At 38.0% G+C, this 21,421-nt stretch overlaps 6 protein-coding genes, 2 long non-coding RNA genes and 1 other non-coding gene across 14 annotated transcripts; 4 read left to right on the forward strand and 5 right to left on the reverse strand.

Annotated features, from left to right (window-relative positions):
• The first annotated feature begins 595 nt into the window (after positions 1-595).
• AT5G00385 lies at positions 596-1,119 on the forward strand. Of its 2 annotated transcripts, NR_144135.1 has the most exons (3): positions 596-651; positions 732-873; positions 1,100-1,119. It is a non-coding gene; the product is annotated as an uncharacterized misc_RNA (transcript). The 2 variants fall into 2 exon arrangements; NR_144136.1 differs by lacking the exon at positions 1,100-1,119 and having other exon boundaries at positions 732-1,080.
• A 186-nt stretch (positions 1,120-1,305) lies between these two features.
• Positions 1,306-2,450, reverse strand: AT5G12340 (DUF4228 domain protein; the record flags this gene model as incomplete). Of its 2 annotated transcripts, none has more annotated exons than NM_001343235.1 (1): positions 1,306-2,450. In NM_001343235.1, one exon carries the CDS (start codon positions 2,300-2,302, stop codon positions 1,631-1,633), a length of 672 nt encoding a protein of 223 aa, NP_001330389.1. The 2 variants fall into 2 exon arrangements, with proteins under 2 accessions (NP_001330389.1, NP_568267.1); NM_121272.1 differs by having other exon boundaries at positions 1,631-2,293.
• Positions 2,451-3,992: 1,542 nt separating this feature from the next.
• Positions 3,993-9,484, forward strand: AT5G12350 (Regulator of chromosome condensation (RCC1) family with FYVE zinc finger domain-containing protein). The gene is made up of 9 exons (NM_121273.5): positions 3,993-4,540; positions 5,057-5,143; positions 5,310-5,399; positions 5,599-5,679; positions 5,800-5,994; positions 6,068-8,185; positions 8,462-8,608; positions 8,698-9,020; positions 9,111-9,484. Exons 1-9 carry the CDS (start codon positions 4,472-4,474, stop codon positions 9,226-9,228), a joined length of 3,228 nt encoding a protein of 1,075 aa, NP_568268.3. The 5' UTR covers positions 3,993-4,471; the 3' UTR covers positions 9,229-9,484.
• On the reverse strand, positions 9,382-11,425 carry AT5G12360 (uncharacterized protein; the record flags this gene model as incomplete). 2 transcript variants are annotated; one of them, NM_121274.4, is made up of 5 exons in its annotated part: positions 11,052-11,425; positions 10,862-10,936; positions 10,101-10,370; positions 9,956-10,002; positions 9,573-9,770 (listed from the first exon to the last, which is right to left on the reverse strand). In NM_121274.4, the coding sequence occupies exons 2-5, from the start codon at positions 10,929-10,931 to the stop codon at positions 9,573-9,575; spliced, it is 585 nt and encodes a 194-aa protein (NP_568269.1). In that variant the 5' UTR covers positions 10,932-10,936; positions 11,052-11,425. The 2 variants fall into 2 exon arrangements, with proteins under 2 accessions (NP_001318549.1, NP_568269.1); NM_001343236.1 differs by lacking the exon at positions 11,052-11,425 and having other exon boundaries at positions 9,382-9,770; positions 10,862-11,034.
• SEC10 (exocyst complex component sec10) lies at positions 11,425-17,487 on the reverse strand. Of its 3 annotated transcripts, none has more exons than NM_001036794.2 (25): positions 17,378-17,458; positions 17,045-17,285; positions 16,724-16,966; positions 16,559-16,633; positions 16,342-16,443; positions 16,220-16,270; positions 16,032-16,137; positions 15,727-15,840; positions 15,536-15,627; positions 15,157-15,325; positions 14,998-15,074; positions 14,815-14,913; positions 14,637-14,727; positions 14,469-14,554; positions 14,204-14,377; positions 13,955-14,008; positions 13,770-13,886; positions 13,592-13,684; positions 13,299-13,445; positions 13,079-13,176; positions 12,839-12,923; positions 12,416-12,474; positions 12,013-12,111; positions 11,843-11,926; positions 11,425-11,763 (listed from the first exon to the last, which is right to left on the reverse strand). In NM_001036794.2, the coding sequence occupies exons 2-25, from the start codon at positions 17,126-17,128 to the stop codon at positions 11,685-11,687; spliced, it is 2,478 nt and encodes an 825-aa protein (NP_001031871.1). In that variant the 5' UTR covers positions 17,129-17,285; positions 17,378-17,458; the 3' UTR covers positions 11,425-11,684. The 3 variants fall into 3 exon arrangements, with proteins under 3 accessions (NP_001031871.1, NP_568270.3, NP_001031872.1); NM_121275.4 differs by having other exon boundaries at positions 11,458-11,763; positions 17,045-17,128; positions 17,378-17,487; NM_001036795.2 differs by having other exon boundaries at positions 11,458-11,748; positions 17,045-17,128; positions 17,378-17,486.
• A 163-nt stretch (positions 17,488-17,650) lies between these two features.
• Positions 17,651-19,096, reverse strand: AT5G01935. Its single transcript, NR_142558.1, has 3 exons — positions 18,921-19,096; positions 18,306-18,818; positions 17,651-18,211 (listed from the first exon to the last, which is right to left on the reverse strand). It is a non-coding gene; the product is annotated as an other RNA (long non-coding RNA).
• Positions 17,851-19,370, forward strand: ANNAT8 (annexin 8; the record flags this gene model as incomplete). Its single annotated transcript, NM_121276.3, has 6 exons — positions 17,851-17,978; positions 18,080-18,225; positions 18,312-18,530; positions 18,611-18,823; positions 18,980-19,069; positions 19,161-19,370. The coding sequence occupies exons 1-6, from the start codon at positions 17,906-17,908 to the stop codon at positions 19,368-19,370; spliced, it is 951 nt and encodes a 316-aa protein (NP_568271.2). The 5' UTR covers positions 17,851-17,905.
• Positions 19,126-20,817, reverse strand: FIS1B (Tetratricopeptide repeat (TPR)-like superfamily protein). The gene is made up of 5 exons (NM_121277.4): positions 20,526-20,817; positions 20,191-20,320; positions 19,946-20,067; positions 19,795-19,858; positions 19,126-19,710 (listed from the first exon to the last, which is right to left on the reverse strand). The coding sequence occupies exons 1-5, from the start codon at positions 20,631-20,633 to the stop codon at positions 19,631-19,633; spliced, it is 504 nt and encodes a 167-aa protein (NP_568272.1). The 5' UTR covers positions 20,634-20,817; the 3' UTR covers positions 19,126-19,630.
• AT5G01945 lies at positions 20,298-20,524 on the forward strand. Its single transcript, NR_142559.1, has one exon. It is a non-coding gene; the product is annotated as an other RNA (long non-coding RNA).
• Positions 20,818-21,421: the final 604 nt, after the last annotated feature.

Below are 21,421 nucleotides of genomic sequence, written 5' to 3' on the forward strand. Positions count from 1 at the left end.
TCTTTTCAACATGGAGAGTATCCCCAATTATATGAAGAAAATCTACATATTCTGACTATTCTTTTCCAAATGGAGAGGGTGGTAACATTAAAACTCGTAAGAAAATTAACGATTTTATGGAAATACAGAAGGTGTTAACATTCGGGGAAAAAAAGCATGTACCAGACCAGTAGATTTATGACAAAGCAAAAGAAAAGGAGCAGAAGGCACGGGGCTCAAGATAAGAAAATGTTGGGCAAAACCAAAAGGAAAAAAAAAACAATAATGGAGGCGTCGGAGACTTGTTGAGACAAAGACTAATGCTTCTTTGCCTAATCGGCGGAGGTGGCGTGCTGTCTCACTTCCCTCCGACATGCGTCGGCCCCACGCGCCTAATTTCAGCTTTTTATAGTTAAAGAACCAGACCCCAAATTGACCGGTTTGATTCATCGGTTTATTACGAGATGGATGGCTTAACGGTTTGATTTTGGTTTATGAGAACGAGTTAAAAAAAAAAGAGAGAAAGCCAGAAAGTATATAGTCTAGGTCAAGTTTGCTTTTATTGGCTTCTCTTCTCATATATATTGATTCCCGTCTGATCAATATGAAGAGAAAGCCAGAAAGTAGTCTAGGGATATTACTTTTGAAGAGTGGGTGAAGAAGTTTAAAGAGGTATAGCTCGTTCCTTTACTCTGAAATTTCATCTTACACTCTTCCTCTTGAAACTGCATAATGTATTTTTTTGGTGACAGTTTTGTCATATTCGTTATACCATTACGGCTTTACTCTACTTGGTGTCATTTGCTACCTCCGCCGCCATATTGTGCACCAGCTTGACTTAATAGACGCCAGTCGTGTTCAGGAGAAGCTCTCTACTCCAAACCAAACCAATACGTAACTTCGCATTTTTGCTTGAAAATCTCTCATTGTTCCATTTTTTACTAGAACATGTTCTGACATTTTCATTGAACTATTTATCCACTGCTCATTTTCTCACAACTATGCTACTAGGTTTATTTTTTTTTTGGGTTTAATTATGCTGCTGAGTTTGTTTCAGGAATCAGGATGTGTGATTTGTGTTATAAGATTACTTACCCAACCTTTTCTTCTTATCTTAGAGTGTGCATGTACATGCACGTGTTCAACCAGATCACGTTAAGACCAGTTTAGCTCTAGCAACAGACTCGTTCGTTCCAATGTTAGAGTCACCTTATCATTAAATAAGGTTTTTTTTTTTAATGGCGATATGGAACATTTCAAAGTTGAAAAAGTAGCCAACATCTTTGTGGGAGCAGGGTTATTACGTAGAAAATGAAGAATAAGTCGTTTGTTGTCTTCTTTAATTTATTTTCTCTTTTTGAAAGACCATGACTATCAAACAAAGCCAAATGACATGTGACAAGTTATGCTAGTTGAATTTTCAAGGATGAACCATAATATCAAATGTACATGTTGGAGTACCTAACAAATTTATATATCTCCTCTTGTAGAATTACTCCCAAAACATTCAATTTGTCAACTTGATCATGCAAGACTAAATCGTAACCAAACAAACTAACCACTCTAATTTACTGTTTTTTAATTTTTCCACATTTTTTTCACAAAACAAATACAACTTGTTCATGCACCTTTTTTTTTTCCCCAACACCAATCAATTCACTTCATCTTGCTTCCGATTTAGACCGAAGAACCTTAATGGAGAAACCCTAATCTTATGCTCGGAGATCGTCTGCAAATTCGGTGACCACATGTGCTCTCTCGTTCCAACAAGCTGATCATACTGCTTCTTTAACTCGGGAGAATTACAAATCGCACTGTTTTCACCACAACTTGTGGCTTCTTCTTCTCTGATGTTTCTGTTTTTACATATAAGACTAATGATAAACTCCGGAGAAACTTTTATCAGAATCTTTCCGTTTGGTCCCTGAGAATACTCAAACGGTGGTGGACTCGACGGCGCAGTGAAATTCAACGGTGGAGTGTTTGACCGAACGTTTTCAAGATTAGAGTTGAAGATTGAGAGACACGAAGTGGTTAAGATTTTGTATTGAAAACGTTCGATCGGTAAGACGAAATAAGTTTGACCTGGGATTAGATAGTCGTCCATGGCTAGAGCTGGAATCTGACGACCGATGTAAAAAGAATCTGCATGGCACACGATTTGATCAGGAAACTCAAACATGATTTCTCCAGCAACATGTTTCTTGAAGCCACATAGGGTTTTTGTTGATACATGCTCAAAGAAAACAAGCGTGACTATTCCTTGGCGTCTACGGATTATCGGAAAACAAGAATTGATTAGAGATCTTCCCATATTTTTCATAGAGATCGAGACTTTTTTTTTTTTTGAAGCTGGAAAAGTTAAGGATTGTCGTATTAAGAGGAATGATATATATAGAGAGGGGATTAGTCTTTATGGTCTTTGTAGTTTGTTTGTAGTGAAAAGGCAACTAACTACTTGAAGGATTCGTTGACATTTTAATGGTCAAAGAGTACTCCAGGATTTGCATATGATAAATATGAAATGGGTTCTAATGGTCAAACCTCTCGGCTCTTGTTTTGCAATTTTTTTGTTTTGTCGGCATTAAAAATTCATTAATATGATATTTTAATTAGAAGTGTTACATAGAGTCGTGGAAGTGGTTACACTATATGATCAAATAATGAAATTTGATTTTAGAACTCTTTATTACGCACACGTTGAACTCGTGGCTGATTCAGTGACAACTGTACCAAATGACGAATTAGATAATGGTCCAGATACATACTCCCTTATCACTTACAAGTTATCCCGTTTTCCTTGTTTTTGTTGTCCATAATATCATTTAACACCGCCTAACATATGGGCTAATATCTATACCACATTTACACCTTTGAAACTCGATGATTCACATATAGTCTATGGACAAATTTGTAATCAACAACTTGAACGAGGATTTTTATATTTTCTTAAGTTTTTTATTTAAATTACTGTAAAATTTCAATGTATAGTGTTTTTGTTTTGAAAAAGGAAATTGCGGTAAAATTTCATATCCCCAATTTGATTAAGGTAGAGAAAAAGGAAATTTTAGTTTTTGAAAAAAAAATCCCTAAAAAATAAAGTATTTATGGTTGATACAAAACAATGGGCCTCGAGAAATATGGCCTTAAAAATTGTTTACCAAAAAGGAGGACGTAGGCTTAAAATGTCTCCAATTTGTATACCCAAAGACACGGGCCTGATTCAAACACACACCAAATTTTTGTGAAATAAATACAACGTAACTATTTTAGAGATATTTTACTATACATTAACCTCTAGACTCTAGTTTCAGCTCGGGTTGTACATGTTCGGTTCATAAGGTAATGCACAGATGAAAAACATTTGTCACATTAATGCTAGTAAGTACTAAGTAGTGACAGATCACTAAATCCATAATTAAAGTCATTTTTTTCTTGCCAATATCATAATCATTTGTGAGTTACTTATCTAGTATTAGATAGGAGTCGAGATTAACTTAACATAGTTACTTTGAGTTATTCCAACAATTCTCACATTTAAATTTTGTACCATATTATACCATTTATAAATATACAATATTAATTTATAATAAGATTATGGCCCAAAACAATATTCTAGAATTAAATATGAGTTAATATAAGTTTAACACGTTTAGTTCTAGTTATTTCAACAATTTTTATTTTTAAATTTTTAACAAACTACACGGTTTAAAACGTATATAATTTCTGTTTATGGCGCGAAACAGTGATTTAACAATAAATAAATATTATATTTAAATTTGTAACAAATTATACCGTTTACTAATTTACGATATTAAATCTTTACATATATATGTATTTATTTTAATACATTATACCGATTTATGAATTGAAAATTATCAAGTATAGTATTAAATATGAATTAATATTAAACACAAGTTAAATTATAGTTAACGAATAAATATATTTAGAGACCATAATGTTTTGAAGAAAAATATAAAGCAAAAGATTGATTTATTTATATTTATCTAGTCTGTATAATCCGCCTTTTGGTCTCGCTCTCTCTCTTTTCTCTTTTTCTCTCTCTCTCTCTCGCTAGAAAACTGCGTAGTAGATCATGCCATGTCTCTAGATTCTCTGCCTCCCGATTCTTAGTCACTTTCTTCTCTCGCGTCTGCTCAAGAGAGTTTACCATTATCCTCAAGCCAACGCATTCTCTGATTTCTCTTCTTTGAAACGGCGCCTTTGTTTTTGAGCTATTCCGATCGATTTTGAAATCGATTTTGAGCTGAAAAAAAGTTGCTCTGCTTTTTAAGTCAGATGGAAGTAAATGTGTTGGAAGTTGCTTCGAGATCGACGATCATACTGATGATTTAGTTGATACCGTTAATGTAGATAGCCGTCGAATTTCTATTTTTCGCCTTTTAGCTTGAGCAAGTGTGGATTTCGTCGAGGTTTTTGATTGATGGAGGGTTTCGATTCTGAGAAGCTTCGTTGAGATTTTTTTTTGTGTATGTCGAGAAACGGAAGGATGGCTTCGGATCTTAGTAGAGCTGGTCCTGTGGAGAGAGATATCGAGCAGGTTGTTATCTTCTTCTTCTTCATTTATGTCCATCATCGAAGCCTTATTTATGATTCATTTCGCTTAGACTGTGTTAATTTTACTTTTATTGAATCACTTATGGATAGTATCTCCGGAATTATAAATACATGTCAGCCGAATTTGTTCAATTGGGATTAGGTGAATCCTTAGAGCTAACTTAGATTTCAAACTCAATATTGATTACCTTAGTAATGGAATTCGAGTGTGACAGTTGATATTCAAGCTATTGATCCAGGAACTTGAATTTTTGGTTCCCGTATAAGCTTATCCTTTGTGGAAGCAAACCACTCTAGCAGACTAGGATTTCATCTTGCTAGCACTTTACCAATCTCAAATGTCATTTATCGGATACTAGTTTGCCATGATTCTTATTTCAGTGTTTGAATTCTACATATATTCTGTATCAACTATTTCTTCTAAGATTTTATTAATGGTGAGCTGAAGAGATGTCAATTGCAAAATATTCACTTATTGATTGCTATTTGATTGACTCAGGCTATCATTGCCCTGAAAAAGGGAGCTTACTTGCTAAAGTATGGAAGAAGAGGGAAACCTAAGTTCTGCCCATTTCGCCTTTCTAATGTAAGTCATGTTTGGTTCAATTTCATATTAAAGTGTCTTGTTAGCGTTTTCTCTTCAGTAATAGTCCACTTTAGTGCCGCCATTTTTCTTTTATTTTTTATTCATGGATGGGTGATGATATTTATTTTGTAATCTTTTTTAAGAAATAGTGGCCTGTAACTTTCAGGATGAAACTGTTTTGATATGGTTCTCTGGAAACGAGGAGAAACATCTGAAGCTGAGCCATGTTTCTAGGATCATATCTGGACAACGCACTGTAAGTTCATGTGTGGATGATGTGATTATAATTCTCCCTTGAGCTTGCACTGAAATACTTAGAACGAGTTCATGAGGACTGTGATATTCATTCATTCAACTTTTCATGCAACAATTTCCTTAGTTCAACGATGCATAATTACGCCGTACCTATCTAGTTTCATATTCTAATAATTCTAGCAATGGTGGTTCTCTTGTAGCCTATTTTTCAGAGGTATCCTCGTCCCGAGAAGGAATATCAGTCGTTTTCACTAATATATAGTGAGAGGTCTTTGGATGTGGTGAGATTCTCTTAAACTCTTTACTTTATCGCTTCCGCTATAGAATAATTTCCCTGTCATTTGAAATGTCACTGTGGTTATTGAAGTTAATTAATATATTGGTACAATTGGATTTGGTAGATATGTAAGGATAAAGATGAGGCTGAGGTGTGGTTTACTGGTCTTAAGGCCTTGATTTCGCATTGCCATCAAAGAAACAGGAGAACTGAATCAAGAAGTGACGGTACACCATCTGAAGCTAATAGCCCAAGAACATATACCCGGAGAAGCTCTCCTTTACATTCTCCATTTAGTAGCAATGACAGTTTGCAGAAGGTACTATAACAAGTTTTCTGCGTATACTTTTGTGCATGTGAACATTAACTTACATTTTTCGTTTACCTTCCAGGATGGTTCTAATCACCTTCGTATTCATAGTCCATTTGAGAGCCCGCCTAAGAATGGCCTCGACAAGGCATTTTCGGACATGGCTTTATATGCAGTTCCTCCAAAAGGATTTTACCCCTCAGATTCTGCAACTATTTCTGTTCATTCTGGAGGCTCGGATAGCATGCATGGACATATGAGGGGTATGGGCATGGATGCCTTTAGAGTTAGTATGTCAAGTGCTGTTAGTTCCTCGAGCCATGGTTCTGGTCATGATGATGGAGATGCATTAGGAGATGTTTTCATCTGGGGAGAAGGCATAGGAGAAGGTGTTTTGGGTGGTGGAAACCGTAGAGTTGGTAGTTCATTTGATATAAAAATGGATTCCTTATTGCCAAAAGCTTTAGAATCTACAATAGTACTGGACGTCCAAAATATTGCTTGTGGTGGACAGCACGCTGTCCTCGTGACAAAACAAGGGGAAAGTTTTTCTTGGGGAGAGGAATCTGAAGGCAGGCTTGGCCACGGTGTTGATTCCAATATTCAACAACCAAAGCTCATCGATGCACTCAACACCACAAATATTGAGCTTGTAGCATGTGGTGAATTTCATAGTTGTGCAGTTACCCTATCAGGGGATTTGTATACCTGGGGTAAAGGAGATTTTGGTGTTCTTGGACATGGAAATGAAGTAAGTCACTGGGTCCCTAAGAGGGTTAATTTTCTGCTGGAAGGGATACATGTATCATCTATTGCTTGTGGACCTTACCACACAGCAGTCGTTACCTCTGCTGGGCAGTTGTTTACTTTTGGTGATGGGACCTTTGGTGTTTTAGGCCACGGAGACAAGAAAAGTGTTTTCATACCTCGGGAGGTAGACTCTTTGAAAGGTCTTCGCACTGTCCGGGCAGCTTGTGGTGTATGGCACACAGCAGCAGTTGTGGAAGTAATGGTTGGGAGCTCAAGCTCAAGTAATTGCTCTTCTGGAAAGCTCTTTACATGGGGTGATGGTGATAAGGGTCGTCTTGGTCATGGTAATAAAGAACCAAAACTTGTGCCTACCTGTGTTGCTGCTCTGGTTGAACCCAATTTTTGCCAAGTTGCATGTGGGCACAGTCTAACGGTTGCACTTACAACATCAGGCCATGTCTATACTATGGGCAGTCCTGTCTATGGTCAGCTTGGAAACTCACATGCAGACGGAAAAACTCCAAACCGTGTCGAAGGTAAACTTCACAAGAGTTTTGTCGAAGAGATAGCCTGTGGTGCTTATCATGTTGCAGTTTTAACTTCGAGGACTGAGGTTTACACTTGGGGAAAGGGATCAAATGGTAGACTTGGTCATGGAGATGTAGATGATAGAAATTCCCCGACATTGGTTGAGTCACTTAAGGATAAACAGGTGAAAAGTATTGCCTGTGGCACTAACTTCACAGCAGCTGTCTGCATTCACAGGTGGGCATCAGGGATGGACCAGTCCATGTGTTCAGGTTGCCGTCAGCCCTTCAGTTTTAAAAGAAAGAGGCACAATTGCTATAATTGCGGACTAGTGTTTTGCCACTCGTGCACTAGTAAAAAGTCATTGAAGGCTTGTATGGCACCGAACCCCAACAAACCATATCGAGTGTGTGATAAGTGTTTTAACAAATTGAAAAAGACCATGGAAACAGATCCATCATCCCATTCTTCTCTGAGTAGAAGAGGAAGCATTAACCAGGGATCAGATCCCATTGACAAAGATGACAAGTTCGATTCTAGATCCGATGGACAGTTAGCTAGATTTTCATTAATGGAATCCATGAGACAAGTGGACAGTCGACATAAGAAGAACAAGAAGTATGAATTCAATAGTAGTCGTGTCTCACCCATACCGAGTGGAAGCTCTCAACGGGGTGCACTTAACATAGCCAAGTCTTTCAATCCAGTATTTGGAGCATCAAAGAAGTTCTTCTCAGCTTCTGTTCCTGGTTCTCGAATTGTGTCTCGGGCAACTTCCCCAATATCGAGGCGTCCTAGTCCACCCCGGTCAACTACACCGACTCCCACTCTTTCAGGACTAGCCACACCAAAATTTGTAGTGGATGATACTAAGAGAACCAATGATAACCTAAGCCAAGAGGTCGTTAAGCTAAGATCTCAGGTATATTTCTCTTATCTCCAAAATCCTTCCCACATTCTTTGCTGCAAAAAGATGTAGTTGGTGAGATTATGCTTTGTTTCCTGTCACGGCCAAGTACGTTCTGGATTTTACTTTGTGGTGAAATCATGCTATTTGTAGGATTGGAGAAGGCTTGGCCGCCAATTTACTTGGTTTCCTTATGAAACATTTACTTCTTTTTGAAATTTAAATACTGCTTCAGTTAGTCAGTTTCTCTCTAGGATTGCTTCTTTGCTAACCAGTAATTGATATTACAAGGTTGAAAGTCTTACAAGGAAGGCCCAGCTTCAAGAAGTTGAGCTGGAAAGAACAACCAAGCAGCTAAAAGAGGCGTTGGCAATAACTAATGAAGAAACGACAAGATGCAAGGCAGCAAAAGAAGTGATCAAATCACTTACCGCTCAAGTAATTTCCAAGTTTAAAATAAAAATATGGTTTATGCAATTATTGGTGATTTCTTATACTGATTTTAACACATCAACATAACTATGCAGTTAAAAGACATGGCCGAAAGATTACCCGTTGGATCAGCTCGGACTGTGAAGTCTCCTCCTTCTCTTAACTCATTTGGTTCCAGCCCTGGTCGCATTGACCCTTTTAATATCTTAAACCAAGCAAATAGCCAAGAATCCGAGCCAAATGGCATCACGACCCCAATGTTTTCTAATGGGACCATGACACCTGCATTTGGGAATGGTGAAGCAACGAATGAAGCACGGAACGAGAAGGAATGGGTTGAACAAGATGAACCTGGTGTCTATATCACTCTTACAGCCTTAGCCGGAGGTGCTAGAGATCTCAAACGCGTCCGTTTCAGGTATAATAGTTTCTTATCTACCTAAAAAGAAACAATCAGTTTTTTTATGTCTGAAGATTGGACTGTAATTACTGTTTTGTTTTCTGACAGCCGAAAAAGGTTTAGTGAGATACAAGCAGAACAGTGGTGGGCAGATAACAGAGGAAGAGTCTATGAACAATACAATGTTCGCATGGTTGACAAAGCCAGTGAGGACTTGCCTCGCTGAAACTCTTTAACACCAACCAGTTGTCTATTTTTTTCCTATGCCCGATTCAGGTGAGTGCAGAATCTCGGGATATAACAACAGATATATATAGAGAGAAATTAGATGTTTTTAAGTGCTTTCATTGTAGTTTGGGATTTGTGTGGTGTTGTTTGTGATAAAGTTGTAAATTCTTTGTGGTTAAATCATTCTGTAAATCCTATAAAACATACAGTGTTTTTACCCCCTAGAAACAATGCTGAGTAATTGGATTTCGAGCAGATTTGTAGATACATCATCACATTAGAAACTAAGAAGTTACTGATATTGTTCCAACAAAAAAAAAACAACTAAAGTAAAACTGGACCTCAAGTGGTGTCTTCATCCTCCTTGAGCTTGAATTCTACAGTTTCAAAATGCCATGGCAAAGGCGATGAAGGTAACGAAGAATGGTGATGGCTTAGTGAGTCTGGTGGTGAGCGCCATTGAGTTGAGCATTCCAGCAGATCGGAAAACTCCTCCATTGGTATCTCTTTGAGTTCATCCCAGCTGTTCTCAGCATCAATCTTAGGCACAAAAACAAGTGAAAGAGTCATGAAAGTTGCTCAAAACCGGAGCTACAATACGATGCTATGTGTTTGTCTCCTCTAAACTCTTATGGCATTAACCAACGATCTTAGAAGAACGATTCTCTTATAACTCAACATAATCAAGATAGAGAAAGACAAGGTAAGGTAAAAGCTAATCTTACCTCTTGAATATTATTGTATTGAGGAACCCCTTCTTTGATGTTTGTCTCTGAAAAGCAGAACAAAAATTAGGCTTCAGAGAATTAAGCCAAGCAAAGGAAACATAAGATAGAGAAAAAGGGTTCTTTCTTCATAAGTCATTATTACCATGTCCATGCAGGATGATGTGTTCAGAGAAGTAGCTATCCCACTGGTCTTGTTGTTGTTCTTCAATGCATTTGCTGTGATCATGCAAGAAACCTTCCTTTGCTATGTCAAAATCCACTCCCTCAACATCCTTCCTCGTCGTGGATGAAGCTTGAGGTTGCAACTTTGACTTGTTTGTAATGTCATGGAGAGCCTTGCGGCTTCCGAAACCCGCCCCATTTTTCTTTGGAGCTGCGAGTGAACTCTTACCTTTTCCAGCAGCAACCGCCTCTACAATGTCAAAAAAAAAAAAAAAAAAGACTTTAGAAACATAATAAGTTGCCAGGAGCTCTACCTCTAGAATTACAGAAATTCTATAAATAAAAACATGTTCCATGGTGAACATACATTCTCATGCTTACACTGATGAATAAAAACATATACAAGATGGACACAAAACAAAACTTAGTTCAAATTTGATCCTAAGCATAATATTGGACATGATTATAAATACAGACCCTGAAGCAAATTCATGAATGTATCTCTAAGCAATAATAAGAAGCTCTTAATTCAAGAAACCAAGACCTCTCATATGAATCCAAGAGAAAAAAAGACAGAAATATTCGCAACTTGGTAGGTCCTTCATGTTTCATTTCTCGTATAGTCTCCAAAGATTTTCCAACCATAGGACAAACGAGTCATCACAAAAAAAAACGATTTCTTTGTCCAATAAGATAAAAGGGAGCAAAAAACCCAGAGATTGCAGTGTAGGTAAAAATTACTTTTTCCAAGGGCCGCCAATGCATTCTCGTCCTGAAAAATCATCTGCCCGCGAAGAATTGTGTTGGCCATGCTCACTACATTCAACCAATTTTGGGGGTAAATTTTACATGAACAAGCAGCGAATGAGTGGGAAATGAAGCAATCTCGATATCAACAAAATCAAACCCAATCACTAAAGATTAGACTCACAAGATGCCGATGAGCGGATAGAGAAACTCCAAATCAACAGCTAAACAATTTCCCCACCAACCAAAATCCCCAAAAGAGTTGGCAGAAATTAAGAAGAAGAGAGTGATGATAGAGAAACAGCAAGGACTCTGCTCTAAACGGAAGACGAAGAGAACGAATCTGCTGCGATTTAGGGTATGCAGAATTTCAAACGAACAGAGAGAGAGAGAGCGGTCCGTTTATTTGTAACATTTTCAAATTCTTTACTCCCTTTTTTTTTTTGCAGCATCGTGATCAACGAGGCGCAAGGATGTTTTAATGGCTAATGGCTTTGCATAACTTTTACAGTGTTAATTTAAGTTAGTTACTTCTTTTATTTTCTCCTATTTTGCATCTTTCCAATTTTTATGCAGAAAGTAAAACATCTGTCTTGAGACTCATAACGACATCTCAAATATTTTAATTTTTTGGACCAAAACGATATCTCAAATATATTGGTCACTGTCTCAAGCGAAAAAGAAAACACAAATTAAGACCCATAACGATTCAGAATGAAGAGAGGAGGCAAGATTTCATGGTATATACATAAAATAATATATATCTGGTGGTGGCACTGACTGACTGGTTCAAGTGTGTTCTTTAAACATTGAGAGATCAGCTCAAGCTTGGCCACAAGGAGCTGAGTTTTGTTGCCAGCTTCGCACTCTTATAGTCCTCCCTCAGTTGAATAAACCTGCACATTATTCTCAACTCTTTATTTCATCATTTTTATTCTTTCTATTTTATCCTTTATAATCTCTTTCTATTCTTACCTTTGTGCGTCTTTGCGAATGCTTGGACTTCCCTCGAACAATGTTGGCAGACTATCTGGAGCAACTATGAAAACATTCGCTATTCTGCACTCACAAAAAGTGATTACAATAAATAATAATAAGAAGAAGAAGAATTAAAGTGACAAGAGAGTCTCAAGATTGTTATTTACATTCCCAGAAGCTCAAATTTCTCATCCACAGATGGAGCACCGAAGCTTTTAACAAATCCTACATACTCGTTTAAGTCACGCTTCAGCCGCAGTCCTCCACTGTCAACCCAAGTGTTAGTAATCATAAAAACAGAACCAAGGTTTATTCACTCAGACCTAATTTTGCAATGGATCTTTTATTTAATGTGGTCAAGACTTTGATTTGATCCGACAAAACATTTATACCAAGAGGTGCGAATCAAACATTGCATTCATGTCAGATCAGAGTGAAAACTCAGAGATAGCAAATTTGGAATGGTTATCTATGTTTGATTTATTAGGGCCCTGAATCTCATTTTCGGTTATTCTGCAGATGCGATTTTAGTAAGGAAAAGAGAAAACATACAAAGAGCTGAAATCATACCTGGGATTGAAAGTGAACTTCTGCCAGTGTGTTAGTAGCAGTTTTTCTAACCTATTTCCCTGAAAATGATAAAGAAAACTTAATTCAAATCCTCATCCTTCTCTATATGATGCATAAATTATAAATTATTTTTTTTAACTATTTATTTTGAAGTCACCACAGTAGTGGAAAACAAGATTGAGTTGCTTTTTAATTGGATCATTCATTTGTTAAAGACTGCCATTTCATAGGCAAAAAGATGGCAGTATATGGAAAAGTCGAAGTTATCACACAGGAACTTAAGCTTAGAATGTTTCTTTTTCTTCTCTAATCCGTCGTTGGACAAAGCAATAAAAAGCAAAGGCCAGGGCGAATAAATACTTCGAACAGATCAAATAGTAACCAAAAGGCTTAACGAAATCTGTGGTGAGAAAGAAATCATACCAGTTCAGTCAGGAAGGCTTGCTTATTAAGACCTTCCAAGGCAGTGAAAGCAGACTCAAGTACCCGGGAAAGATAAGCCACGACCCTAAACAAGAGAAAAAATCAGATAAAAGAATAGCACAGTGTTGAGACGTGATCAATAGATATTTTGTAAAATGGTTCAGAAATCTACTAAGTATAACTACAGATAAGCACTTCTGGCTTATCAAACTAAAAAAAAAAAAAGGTGAAGCCTTTAACCTTATGCAGGCATTTGTTGGACGGTGGTCAGAAGCAATTCCATCATCAGTTGATCTATAATCAGTAGACTTCTGCTCAGATGAAAGTAGCCTATCAACCTGAAAAAGACCATATTAGAGTCCTTAAAATGAGGGGAAAGAAAATATTAAGCATGACTCCTAAACCTGTTCAGGGTTGAACCTCATGGCTCTGTTTGTAATGTACACAAAAAAGAACTAACCTCAGCCATCACAGTTTCAATGCACTGCTGAAGTCCTTTATAAGCAGCTGCCTCTGCTTTGGACAGAGCAGTTGACATTTCTTCACATGAAGCAGCATGTGCACCATCCACTGGTAGGAGAAGCCGAGATATAGAATTTGCAAAATACTGGAAAAGAAAATTAGATGATTATAGAATTTTCATTGTAGAAGATTGGGTCAAACTATTTGAATACTTTAATAGTTGAGTAGGAGAAGCCTTCTCAGATGAAATAATTGAAACGAACTGATAACCATAAAAGTAATCCAACATGCCTGCTGAACTATAGCAACACTGCTACCGCAACGTTGCACAGCAACCATGAAGGATTTAAAGCTACTTTCACCAGCAGCAGCAGCAGCTTCTGCCTGAGAAACAATCAAAGAAACTATAATTAACTCCACATAACAATAGCATTTCAAATAGTGAGAAATAGAAAAGAGAAGGAATTACAGCAGAAGCAGCTGCAGCAGCTACTCTTCTGCCCAAAACAAATCTCTCCCTCAATGCTGCAGCTTCAGACAGGCTATCCCTTGCCCGTTCAAGTCCCTCAGTTATGTATACGCTCACCTGCAAGAACTCATCATTGCATCAGCTCTATTAATATGAATGACTCTAGAATCTCATGAACAGCATACCTGGTCTAGCAGGCAAGTAAATATAGCTTTAACATTGGCTGCAAGTGTGGCTGGCTGCACAAAAAAATAATTATAAATATCAGATATGCAATCCCAGATATTAAAGTTTACTTACTGTTAGATAATTCAGCCAAAATCAATATTTTAGATTATTTCTTTGTCAATATCCTATTCCGACATCTTTTCTCAAAATTCACAGCAACTAACTTATTTTGGAAAAGTTTCTCATAAATTGCTAAGTTCAGTAACCTGAGATGAAAACAATGTGCATCTGGTTATTGCTTCTTCATTCCATCGAACAAAATCTGTGACAACGGTGACTGATATCTGCTGCAGAGATGATGATATTGAAGCACCCTTAGAGCGTCCTATTGTCCCAGATGACTCTGAGACTTGCTGACTCTCAGCACGCAATTCTTCCATCTGTAGAGAAAACCTCAAATCTAAGCACTTCACATTAATGAACAACATAACAACTAATTTCAATCAGAAAATTGAAATAACCATATCAAACCTTTGCTTGATATAGTTGTTTTAAGGAGGCCCGCTCATGCTCAGGGTATTCATCCTTGTGCGAGGAAAACAAGGACTCTGTCAAATCTGCACAGTCAAAATATAGAGTTGTCAGCACCAACGAAAGTTTGCATGACAAAACAAAACTTCTATCATTAAAAAAAACGACCTTCAACATCCAGGTCACCACATCCAACAGCTCGGAGGTCTTTAGCAAGTTCTTGTGTTCTCTCATATGCAACTGCTAACATTCTAAGGTACTAAAGACAAAAATTAAGAGTTAACTTTCTTATACCAATCCTACTACGAAGATAGCAAAAGAAAGAGATAAAGAGGTATCTACACACTAGTAACAGTCCGCCTTCTTGCACAGGTGGTGGACTCATAAGAGAGGGCTTCGCCAAAATTTTGTCTAGAATACCTGTGACACGCTGCTCCAGAACTCTCTGCGTAAAATACACGAAGAGTTGGTATAGCTTATCCATATGCCGGGTTAACACTACAGTGTCCAAATTATCGGTGCCAGTTACCTGAACTAAGATCGCCATAACTTCATTTGGAGTCGGGAAAACAGCTGTAATGGTCGCTGCTTCTTTGCGTACGGTGTCTACACATAAGAAGTAACAAAATATATGAATCAGCATAGAAGCATGTTTCAAGTATTGCATCCAGATCAATGACCTTCAAACCTGTAATTTCCTTGAATAAAGCAGAAAGTCCACGGGCAACATTGCTAGGACTAGGCTGAGAACCATGGTCACCAAGAACCAACCTAATGTCTGAATTCATGACTTCCACATCAATAAACATTGGACGTGTAGCCACATAATGTTGCATAGCACTTGTACCCCTGTTAAACTGAAAATCAAGAAGAAAAAATACTAAGTATCAAGAACCATATGTACAAGAGGAGAACTAGACATCCATTCCTTCTGTGACAGCTTTATGTAGAATTAACCAGGATGTAATCACTCGATACGTAAGGAAGGCCTTCGCTCGGATCTTAGATAAAAGAACAGGTTTTCCTACTGAATTGTAAAGGGGCATGCTGCAGAATAAAGCATTCACCTGTGACAAAATCTTAGCGCATTCTGACATGGTTGATAAATCTCTCCGCTGTGATGCAGCATCAAAACGAGATAAAAGCCTGTTCTCCAATTCTACAGCATCATACTCAAATGTCACAAAGAAAAAGTTGAACATACAATAATCCTCTTCAGTAAATATACAGAAAACACAGTATAAACGAATTAGTTTACCATTACAGTAATCCTGAAGATTAGCAACTGCAACTTCCAGTCCTCGGCCAGGGGTAGCATTTCCTGCAGCTGCACTCGCACCTTGCCTTCCAATGTCTTCCTCAGCAAAGGATCCTGATATCGACAAGGAGAGCATGGAAATCAATTGCAGCCTAATTTAACTGTAAATTTTCATTGTTTCTTTTTGGTTTTAGTAAAGTTTCGTTGTTGGAGAGTTAAATTCTTAGTTGTTAACAAATGATAGATAAAAAGTTGTTCTAACACTCCAGACAAATTTCAAGTAACATAAAGCTATCACATCATACGTAATTTCTGAGCGATAGAAGCAGCCTCAGCTACGCGGCTATCATCAGAAAACAAAGCGGAAAGCTCCATAAGATCCCCTGGGCTGCCGTTGAACTCCATTAGGTACTGCATTTGTTGAACAAGGATTACTTTAAGCATTCATCTAACTAAATATGTGACCAACCTTGCAACATAGATGCACACTTACCTTTATAAGATCTATCGTCTGGCTAGCAGTTTCCCGCTGAGCATCTGCACTCTGACAAAGGAAGCATGGGTTAATATTGGATAGACCACCAGATAGTTGGTTATAAGCAAGGTAAATTTTACCTGCAAATGATCTCCTATTTTTGCAGCGGTCTGTCCAACACTTGAAATACGACCGTCCAACCTTGCAAAGCTCTCAAACAGACCGTCCACACCCTTCTCTATCTAGAAAGAGAATTCAATTACCATTTGAAGAAATGATCGGGGTGTCAGTTATTCATCAGGTAGTGATCCATGTACCCAAGGAATTTAATCAAACTAATAGTATTAGTCTGCCAACCTCAGTCAGTGTCTTCCGGTGTTTAGAATCTTGGGTTGAAACTTCCTTCTTTAGTGTATTGAGCCTTCCATCAACCTTCCAAAATAATTAACAAAAACCTCAGATATCGGAACGATGAAAAGATAAAACAAGGGCTAGTCATCGATGTAGACGCAAGACACTCACCTGCTTCCGAAGATCAACTAACTCCTTGCAAGCATCTTTGAACAGAGACAAAAGACCATCTACTTCAGGAAAAAAAGGAGCAGAGGACAAAGGAGCAGACTGTCCACGTAAATGCCCATTTGTCAAACCATCAACTCCAGCAATGTTGCCATGGCCATCCCCAGAATCTGCTTCTTCGTCTAGGAAAGACGGCAAGAGGTCGTTTACCAGGTTCCCAAATAATGCATCAAATGAAAAATCACCCTGTCAGTGACAAAAAAAAAAAAATCAATATCCCTTATGATTCAAAAGTGAAAAAACATAAGCAACTGAAAACCTCACCTTAAAGTCTTCAATGTCAAGAATCAGAGGAACAGAGTTAACAGAGGATGATCTGGGTCCTCTTGCTCTGATTCCTTCTGTCATCTGATAAAATGGAAAATTCAAAGAATTGAAGAATCAAGTCTGACAGATCATATATGAAACATTCAATAAATAGCAGAAAGAGATGCGTATGATTCTGGATTCTTCAATGATACTACACTAGCGTAAATCTTCTAAGTTAAGTCATCACCGGTAATCGCTGTTTACTCCGCCGAATGCAACAAAATTTAGAACCTATAGATGACCAATCGCGCACACGGGAAAGGAAAAATGTAATATGGAGCAACTTACCGGCGATGAACGGAGAGATCTAGCCGGAGGAATCCGGTAACTGCAGGGAGAAAAAGACGGAGAAAAGAGAGACGGTCTTCAATGGCGGACTTTTCACAACTATGAGCTCCCTCCTGATGAGCTGTTAATTTTATTTTATACGAGTTTTTTTTTCCTAAACCGGCCGGTTAACGAATTTGATCAACTGTTAATTTGTTAATTTTTTTCTAAGGCAAAAATATTTGTGTTCGTGTTTACAGTTAGCTTTTGTGTTATGGGATGCAATAATATTCCTTATGAAAACTTAATTCCTGAAAAAATAACGGCAAAGTCATATACATAAAGGGGTGGCGTTAACAGAGAGAGTTTCAGATTAACATAGAGCAAAAACAATCAATGAGCCGTTTGAAACATTTTCTGGTCTCTTCAAAGCATTGTAACATCATTACCAACTCTTATAAATTAAGAGTGCTCAAAGCAATGGAAGCAATATCCAACAAGTGATTAATCTGAGTCAAAGATATCTTACGCAGAAACAGAAAAAACAAAATGGCCACCATTGTTTCTCCTCCACATTTCTCCCCTGTCGAAGACGCTGAAAACATCAAGGCGGCTTGTCAAGGTTCTACTTTTCTTTGGATTAGTGTTTCAAAACTTATGTGGTTCATCAAGTTTCTTGCTATCTCCTTTACTCCTCTTCTTTATTTCTATTTGGCGTTTTAGGATGGGGAACCAATGAAAATGCCATCATCTCGATCTTAGGACACCGGAATTTGTTCCAGAGGAAGCTCATAAGACAAGCTTACCAGGAGATTTACCATGAGGATCTCATTCACCAGCTCAAATCTGAGCTCTCTGGCAATTTTGAGGTTTAGATTTTATATATCTCCTCCATGTGCTCTACTCTACTCTATTTCAATAATCCACAAAAGATAAATATATTTGTTACCTGCAGAGAGCTATTTGCTTGTGGGTCTTGGATCCTCCAGAGAGAGATGCTCTCTTGGCTAACTTGGCTCTTCAAAAGCCTATTCCTGACTACAAGGTTCTTGTCGAAATTGCCTGCATGAGATCCCCTGAAGATATGTTAGCTGCTAGACGTGCTTACCGTTGCCTCTACAAGCATTCTCTTGAGGAAGACTTGGCCTCCCGTACTATTGGCGACATCAGGAGAGTAAGTAATTTTAAATTTCCAGATAGTTTCTTCTAGTTTTGACTGATCTTCAACGCTTGGGCGTTTCTTGATATATACAGCTCTTGGTTGCAATGGTGTCTGCTTATAAATATGATGGAGAAGAAATTGATGAGATGCTGGCGCAATCAGAGGCTGCGATTCTTCATGATGAAATCCTTGGTAAGGCTGTTGATCACGAAGAAACGATCAGGGTGTTAAGTACAAGGAGCAGCATGCAGCTTAGCGCAATCTTCAACCGCTACAAGGATATATATGGCACATCGATCACTAAGGTATACAAACAAAAAAATGAACATCAAGTTATGTTATAACTGATCTGTGACAAAGCAATCAATTGGAAATTTCTAGACAACAATACAGCAGTCATACCAGTTTTTCTTCATGACAATGTTCTTTTTGCTGTCCTTAATGAAACATTTGATGACCAGGATCTCCTCAATCACCCTACAAATGAGTACCTGAGTGCACTACGTGCAGCCATCAGGTGCATCAAAAACCCTACCCGGTATTATGCAAAGGTAGGATGCAACAATATTGTTTAGATGTGTTCTCTAAATTATCCCAATAAAACTAACTGGTATTCATATGGTTAATCCCTAATGCACGTAGGTTTTGCGCAATTCAATCAACACGGTGGGGACTGATGAAGATGCTCTGAACCGTGTGATTGTCACACGAGCAGAAAAGGACCTGACGAATATAACTGGGCTGTACTTTAAGAGGAACAATGTGAGTCTCGATCAAGCTATAGCAAAAGAGACATCAGGGGACTACAAGGCCTTTCTTCTAGCTTTGCTAGGACATGGAAAACAACTTTAGAGTTCATCCTCAACTTAACACCTTAAAACAGTTGCATCTCTTCTAATTTTCTAGTATGGAATAAAACTATATTTAACGCTGAAGTAATAATAAAGTTTTCTGTTTGATGCTTCCTCAATCAGTTCTGTTGTTTAGCTTTTCATAGTAAAACAGGAATTACATAATTTTCCTTAATAAAGACATTCTTTGAAGGACACAAAGAAACTAAACAGACTCACTGAAAATAAGGGAAACATGTACATGTATGGGTTCTTTCCTCCTTAGCTGCGTAATATGGCTGCAGCAATACCAGCAACAACCCCTACAGCAGTAACAGCAATTCCAACGCCAATCACACCATCTGATTTCAAAAATCAAAAGAGAGTTAAGAAAAAGCAGCTGAAGATTCTAATGGACGATGTGTGGACAGTTGACACAATAGTACCTTTCACAATACGGTCCTCTATAGCCTTTTTGAGTGCCTGAGCCTGTCCGGACTCCGGTTCAACCTAAAACCACAGAAAGAAAAAGAAGGCATTGTAGAATACATCAACAATAAGATATTCAGGAGTTATCCATGGAACAGATGATCAAACCTCCAAACACCGTTCTATACAATCCCGGCTTCTTGAAAAGTCACCGCTTCGATAGTAACCAAGAGCAAGGAGATATAGCTTCTCCCTAAGTTTCATTGCACTTGTATCATTAACCACCAAAGCTGCGAAAACAAAGCAAAACACTTTGCTAAGATCAAACCAGTCATATGGATCAAAGCATCCACCTTTTGGAAGAACAATAGGCAGCTGAAGATTCCATAGAAAGTGTGAACATAAGCTATTACCTTCAAGCATTGCAATCCCACGCTGAATATCCGAAGGCATCTTTGAATGAACAAGAGCCCATGAAAGACGCATAATGCATTCCTTCTTACGTCCTTCGTCTTGAGCCTCTGCAAGTTCTTTCTCACATCCCTGAGAACGATGTCAATTCCTTACAAAATTATGTATGCATGCCAAAATTCAGGCCAAACACAAAAAAATTCTTTACAAGGACAAGCAACGCAAGAGAATCCAAAATCCGATGAAGGAGATATTAAAACAATTGGAAATTTGTGATTCGAGGTTCCTGTGCGTGTCAAGTTGAGGAACATAAAAGGTGGTGAATCATAAAACTTACGGAGATGATGTCGGAATCGCACAAGGGAAACTCATCGGCGGAAGCAGAAGCAGCGCCGGAGAAGAAGTCTGAGACGGAATCGAAAACCTTCCCTATCGCCGCGTCCATTTTTCCTGTCGCAGCTTCAAGATATTTCAGAGTATTCTTCTCGTTGGCTTTGACGATGATCCTCCCCTTGTGCTCAGCTATTTTTCTTTGACGAAGACCAGTCCAGAAATTTGACGGCAATAAAATTTTTGCGTAAATTTAGAGATTTTTTAAATTAATTTAGAATTTTAGGTGGATATTGTTATTAATTTATTATCATATTAATGTTTTCTTTATAAAGATAATATTGGTTTAACAAAAAAAAAAAAAAAATTGACAGAGTGAATTGCAAAACAAACATTTGATAAAATAATTAACAAACTAACACTATAATTTTAAAAATGTAGTAACTAACTATAAAGGGTAATTATTGACCAAATTGGTTTTGGTGGAGGTGATAGTGACTGGACGCGGTGGTGGCCGGAGGTGGTGGTGGTCAGAGATGGTGGTGGCCGGAAGTGGTTGTGATTGAGAATGATGGTGGCCGAGGGTAGTGGCCGGAATTTGTGGTGGCCGGAGGTGGTTATGGCTGGAAGTGGTGGTAGCCGAAGGTTGTGGTGGTCGGAAATAGTGGCCGGAGGTGATGGTGGCCGGACGTGGTGGTGAACGGTGGTGGTGACTGGACGTTGTCGTGGACGAAGGTGGTGGCCGGAGGTGGTGGTGGCCAAAAGTGGTAATAGTGATGGTTTTTAAAAGGATAAAAATGTATTGATATATATTATACTCACAATATCATATAATTTTTTTTTTTGGTTAGTTATCTAATTTATAAATTTTTGTATGTTATATTAATTTCTCTTTCTCAAACC

This window comes from Arabidopsis thaliana, chromosome 5 (assembly GCF_000001735.4).
Source record: "Arabidopsis thaliana chromosome 5, partial sequence".
Lineage (NCBI taxonomy): Eukaryota > Viridiplantae > Streptophyta > Magnoliopsida > Brassicales > Brassicaceae > Arabidopsis > Arabidopsis thaliana.